The sequence below is a fragment of the Aplysia californica genome, unplaced genomic scaffold (genome assembly GCF_000002075.1).
Source record: "Aplysia californica isolate F4 #8 unplaced genomic scaffold, AplCal3.0 scaffold00025, whole genome shotgun sequence".
In the NCBI taxonomy this organism is placed as follows: Eukaryota; Metazoa; Mollusca; class Gastropoda; order Aplysiida; family Aplysiidae; genus Aplysia; species Aplysia californica.
In genome coordinates, this window is record NW_004797295.1 from 2222156 (window position 1) to 2228399 (window position 6244).

A 6244-nucleotide genomic window follows, 5' to 3' on the forward strand; every position below is an offset into this window, starting at 1 on the left:
TATTAGTGATTGAAGGGGATGGGGTTTCGGAAACGACAAATTCACATTTTTGTGCTTTTTATCATTTTTCAGTAAAATACACTCCTAATCATTAGAGGTGTTCAATTCCCCCCCCCCCAAAAAAAAATTTACAATAAAAATTGCCTAATGGGTGGGAGCAAAAAATCAATTTCTTTGATTTCATTATTTTGACAACAGCCTGAAGCTACTCATATTTTTTGGTCAACTTTCAACTTGATACACTATATTGGTGGGTGGTTGGCGGGTGCTCTGGTGTGGTTTGCTTCTTCTTTCCTATCAAACATCTGTCGTCCTTATCTCCCCTCCTTCTTTTTTATGTTTGTTATTATATTCTCTTGTAGCACCTCTAATCTTCTGGCACTCATATGGCCTTATGCAGTTGCGAGCGCCGTAAAACCTCTACTAAAAAAAAATACTATATTGGTGAGAGTGGTGTATCTGATTGCCAATTTCTTGAAGGCATTTTACATTGGGGGTTTTTTGGGTCTGGTTCATTTGGCTCTCTGTGGCTTTGTTAGGTAGCCAGGCCTTCTCTCTACCTTATGGAAGAAATGTGTGTGTTACCCCTGTAATATAACACACTTAAGTGAAATGCTAAGTGCATGGCAATTTGCAGACTGAATTTTAGATTCATGACCAAATGAAAAGCTCATTCAAGAGCTCGTCGAGATCACTGCATTCCTTATATATATATATATATATATATAAGTCAAAGAGTAGGGGTCTTTTTTTTTCCTATAACAAGAAAACTTTGGAACATGTTGTATGTGAAGCTTGATTTTTAAAATTATGGATGCCAGCTGGGGTGACAGTGTAGATTTCATGAAGCATACCAGGTGTACACTTTCAAAATTATGAACGGGTGGGACGTTATTTTTGACATTACAGTATAACACAGATAGCTTGAATTCTTCAGGACCTGCCTCGGTAGTTCAAGGGATCGGTAGTTCAAAGCATATCTTACAAAGATAAAGAAGAAGAAGAAAAACGGACAGCAGGCACAATTGGACGGATGCGTGATTTCGAGTCTTCCGTGTTCGAACTATCCTTGTCATACTGTATATATTGCTTACCTTTTACATTTTTTTGGAAGCCTCTACTGTAGAGTTGGCACAATTTATCATTTATGCAGATCGTTTGGGAGGATTCAACCTTGTCTGTTGGGCCATCCAGTGCTGAGACTGAGCGACACAATGTTTCAGACGAAGATACTCATAAAGAACCTTCCCCTCCTAGGAATCAACATGGTTTATAAATAGAGGGAAGGTTTTTCCCAAAACTGTCTTGTCTGATGGTGTTTTATGGGCTCATTTTGGAAAAAAGCTTCCATCACTCACAAAAAAATTGGCGTGGTTGGTTGGCTGGTGCTCTCGTGTGCTGTGGCTTTCTCTCCTCTTTTCCTATCGCTATCACTCATCTAATCTTCTTTTGGTGTGTGTGTTTGTTACTCTCTTTGTAACACCTCTACTCTAAGGTATCGAATAAACGGGTTTTTAGGAATAAAAAAAAGGGGGGGGGGGTGAACAAGTGGTCCAAAATTAATAAAAGGAGGGGGGGGCACATTCAACCTCATATCCCTGTACTAGTAGGAACAAATCTGTTTTATTTCTACTGCAGTGAATAAAACAAAAAGATATCATGAAATTTTATTGATTTTAGTAAGTTGCTGTGACAACTTTACCCTTTTTAGGAAAAGTTTCATTAAATATAAACCGATGTACAGTGGGTGTCTCATTCAACGAGGTTGCTGGGACCGGCTTGTTGTCCTCGTTGGATCCGACCTCTCGTTGAACGTGACTAAGACTAAAGTAAAGAAAGAGAGACAAGTTATTATATTACACGATGTACATGTACCAGTAATTAAAACATTGTTCCCCCTTTTGACGAAAATCTCACACAGCATCAGTGTGTGCGTGTTTGAGCTGTGTTCTGACCGTCATTTCTGCATTTTAAAATATGTTTTTCCGTAACACTTCTCGTGTGGAAACATACCCTCTCTCATCTAGGCCTAGGTCTACATAAAGTAAAGGCGGGAGCTTGGATTTTCTGATCAGGTGAAGAAAAAAAAATGTTTTTATGAAGGTCTCGATCTAGACCTACCCTTCCAGAGTTCATCCAGTTTCACACAGCCAGCTTTGCGTTCCCACCCACCCCCTCCCATCCCTACCGTAGGCTAACCCTGTCCCATCCTCCTGGCTTTGGGGGCCCATATTAGGAGGCGCACAAGATCTAGCAATACAATGTGTTAGGAATCGAGGATGGGCCTTGTGCTTCGCGTGAGATGGAGAGAAAGGAGAAAAATTCTTCGCTTTTGGGGCCACTAATTGCTTTTATTTGGTTATCGCGGCCTCGTTGAAAGCGACTTCGGTCTGTTTGCAACCTCGTTGTATGGAGCCGACGTACATTTACAAAGAGATATAGGGGGAAAATCGGGGATTAAGGATTGCCTTGTTGGAGCCGACTTCTCGTTGAATGCGACACCCACTGTACAAAAGTTTTGATAATGCACAGAAAATTGAGGTAGCCAACCTGGCACCAGTACTAATATTGAAGGTAATTTACCGTTTCCACAAAAAAAAAGTTTTATCAAGATTTCTAGATTCTAGATACAATTTTTCAAATGATCGTCGGTCGTGGTAAGCTGGAAAATAATAAACGGGGGTATGGAAAAAGGAGCGGGGGGTGCGCAAAAAATCAGAAAATTAATAAAGGAAAGGGGGACGCTTATTCGATACCTTAAAGTAATTATATAAATTGTTTTGCAAGTGCCGTAAAACGCTAACTACTAAAAGGAAACAAGCAAAAGCTACGTTTATAATGGCCGGCAAGTATTCAAAGGAGAATGAACTCATACACCGACATACAAAGGAACCAGACTGGCACAACGAGCGCAGGTTTTAAAGTGGTTTATGATTAGAATCCTTTAGAAGGGTCTACGCCAATCGTTCGATGGGATAACTGCAGCTGGATAAGTTCAACTGGTTGGGGGGGGGGGGGGGGGGGGGGGGCTGTCTCTTCAGGTGTGAAATGTAGGGAAGACGCCATGAAGAGTACACCATGGTACAGGTACATATCAGCAGCTGTGCCTCACTGAAACGAGTTGAAATTGAATCGACGTGCAGCAGGTCAAGGTGTAGAATTGTAGATCAAACTTCCCATTTCTATAAGGTTTTGCTGTTGATCAAGGCTATCTTGTGTTGAACCCCAGGGGTTCGGACTGTCAGTCTCAGGAGTTCGACGGTGGTCAAGACTGTGTGGCCGTTCCGCTTTCCCCAATTATTTGAAGCTGAAGTAACTCGAAGGGTTGGATGAACTGACATTGAAATCTCTCTGAAACTTGCGGGGTTCAGTACCTTCAACAACAGGTGCTTGATCCTTTCTGTCAGCTGTTTGAAATAAACGTGAGAAAAATTTAAAGAAAAAAAATTCGAGTTATTCATCAGCCTTCAAGTACGTGAATTAGAAGTTGGATAAGGTACAATGTACTTTACCAGGACAGGGAAGTTCCCACCCTCTTGGCGACTAGATTGCTTTTTAGTACAGTCGAGCCTGTATAAAACGGAATCGCTAGGCTAGAGAGCGGGAAAAAATTCCGTCTTAGACAGGGGAATTTAGGGGGGAGGTGAAGTTTGGGGGGGGGGGGTGTTCAAAGGCCCAGCCGGTGGGATCAAGGATCGCTTGTTTGTCTGATCGGCAAGAAGTGGTCAAACTTCACACCTCTCAGCTGCCATCCTGTCTGATAATGACATGCGTCAGTCTTGCGTATCCAATTACCACCAGTGCTTGCCATTCATAGGACCACTGTTTGACCTATTAAAAGCAGAAAAGTTTGCACATCTCCTTTGGTTCCACCCTTAGCCCCACCCACCAATGCCACCCCTCACTGCCATAATTGTAACAACGATTTGAGGAACTGTTTTCTCGGCTGGCCGTACGATCAGGGCGGCAGGCATTGGTCAATCTAATTTCACACCTCTGGCTTCTGGCTACCCAGGAAAGTTTCCGTAGTGGCTCGCTACTCGAGCACTCTCACGGGCAGTCGTGAGATTTCACGCCCACACTATACTGACCATCTGCATCGCTCAGGGCTCACATGATGGGGTAACATCTACCCCCAAATTGCACCCCTACTCCCCTTCCTCGCCCAGCAGCATGGCCATGGCGTTAAGTTTAGAGCCGGAGGAACCAAACTTGCGAGTTTTGTTTCAAATCAGGGCTGAGCGGGTAAAGCATTTTCCGTCTTAGACAGCTGAAACCCTAAAAAAAGGAGCGGATTTTTCTTTCAGTTTCCGCGTTGGACAGGTATCCGTTTTATACAGGTAATTAAAGAGGAATATATCAAGGGGGAACATGTTAAGACAGGTTTCCGTTAAGGCAGGTACTGCGCTTTTTCTCTACTATTGTATAAGAAAAGGGCATTACACAATAGTAGAGAAAAAGCGCAGAAATAATATTTTTAAAGGTAAAGGGACATCGTAGAGAAGCCGAAGGGGAAGGAGCGACTCGAACACACACATACACACACACACACACACACACACACACACACACACACACACACACACACACACACACACACACACACACACACACACACACACGCGCAAAGAGCGAGAGAGAGAGAGAGACAGAGAGACAGACAGACAGACAGACAGACAGACAGACAGAGACAGAGATATAGAGAGACAGACAGACAGACAGACAGTGAGAGAGAAAGAGAAGGGGGTGGGGGTAGAGGGGAGAGAGAGAGAGGGGGGGGTGGAGGGGGATAGACAGAGAGAGGGAGAAAGGAAGAGAATGTATAGTGTGTGTGTGTGTGTGTGTGTGTGTGTGTGTATGTGTGTGTGTGTGTGTGAGAGAGAGAGAGACAGACAGACAGACAGACATTATGTCTGTATTGACTGATTTTACTATAGATTCACACATGTATGTAGAAGTCTCTTCTCAACTAAAAGACAGACCAGTCCTCGAGAAGTCACAAAACTGACGAGTAATTTCAGGAAAGACCGCGCAGTCTTTGTTACATGTACGGTACATCAGCACGAAACTTTCTGTGAAATCTTTTAAGGCCATATTAATATTAAGTACTATTGCTTCAGTTTATGTCATGTACATGTACTTATAACATGTAACTGGTTGGGGTCTTTATTTCACACTCACAATGCGCCGAGTATGTTTTTCTCAATTAGAATGTTTATTCTCAACGTACATGTACTAAGATTTTAGTAAGATCGTTATTCGTGATCGTCGGTCTCTGGTTTAAAAAAAAGTATTATTGTGGGGCCCAAAGAAGTTATAAATAGTTATATAGTTTATAACCTCTCCCAAGTTTTGGACCTCTCTAGATCTATGCAGGGCAAGGACCTTACAACAAACTGTACGTGCCAACCTCCCTGATGCAGGGCCTTTATTAAAACTCTTTGGACCTGAAGTTAGAGAAGGTGCGTCACGAGAAAACATTCTCCATGCTACCGGCAGGCAGACGTAAACAAAGTGTAACCCGAGCTTTGTTGAGAGTGGAAACTGCTCTGTTTTTGAAATGAAATGCCTGTTGGTTGTGAATCAGCTGAACGACCCTTTCTACATAGACTATGATGCCAGCTTCGCCGAGTACATCATTGACAGGGCGAAAGAAAAGGGTTTACTTGAAGTGAGTGGCGCAGTCTAGTCTCTTGGTCAAAGAAGTGTGTGTTGGTGCAGCAGTCGCAGGGTGCAGGATAGTCTAGATCTAGTCTAGCAGTCAGCTAGGCTATGTTGTCTCTCTACGCTTGGCTATATTAAATACTGTATGCAGAATAGATCTAGATCTAGATCTAGGTGTTGTTGTCTACCACATTGTAGTTGGTGCTGGTTTTGGTGTAAGCGTACTAGATCTAGAGTCAAATTCTATCCCAGACCCAGTCTTATAAATCTAGAATGTCTAGAAATCTAGATATCTCTATATCTATAATCTAGATCTAGATATAGATAGATATAGATCTAGCCAATCTAGGTTTAGGCCCTGTAGTACCCTAGTTCTTGGACTTGATGTAGGTTTTAGCTGTAGGCAATTAGAGGCAGAGGTAGCCTACAGAATGACATATAATTAGTAGGCCTATATAATATAATTATAAGCCCATTAATTAGGTCTATTATGGCAAAGAAAGTGGCTATTCTCACCCGCCCGGAAGTTCTCGCAAGATCAACTCCTCCCCTCTTCTCTCTCTCTCTCTCTGTCTCTTTC

General features: G+C 42.6%; 1 protein-coding gene across 1 annotated transcript in view; it reads left to right on the forward strand.

Moving 5' to 3' along the window:
* Positions 1–5474: 5474 nt before the first annotated feature.
* Positions 5475–6244, forward strand: part of LOC101857223 (Hermansky-Pudlak syndrome 1 protein) — a gene marked incomplete in the record, with an annotated part of 22741 nt that continues 21971 nt past the window's right edge. Inside the window, 1 exon segment of the mRNA XM_005091067.3 lies at positions 5475–5671. Within this exon segment, the coding sequence (XP_005091124.2) occupies positions 5561–5671 (111 nt within the window).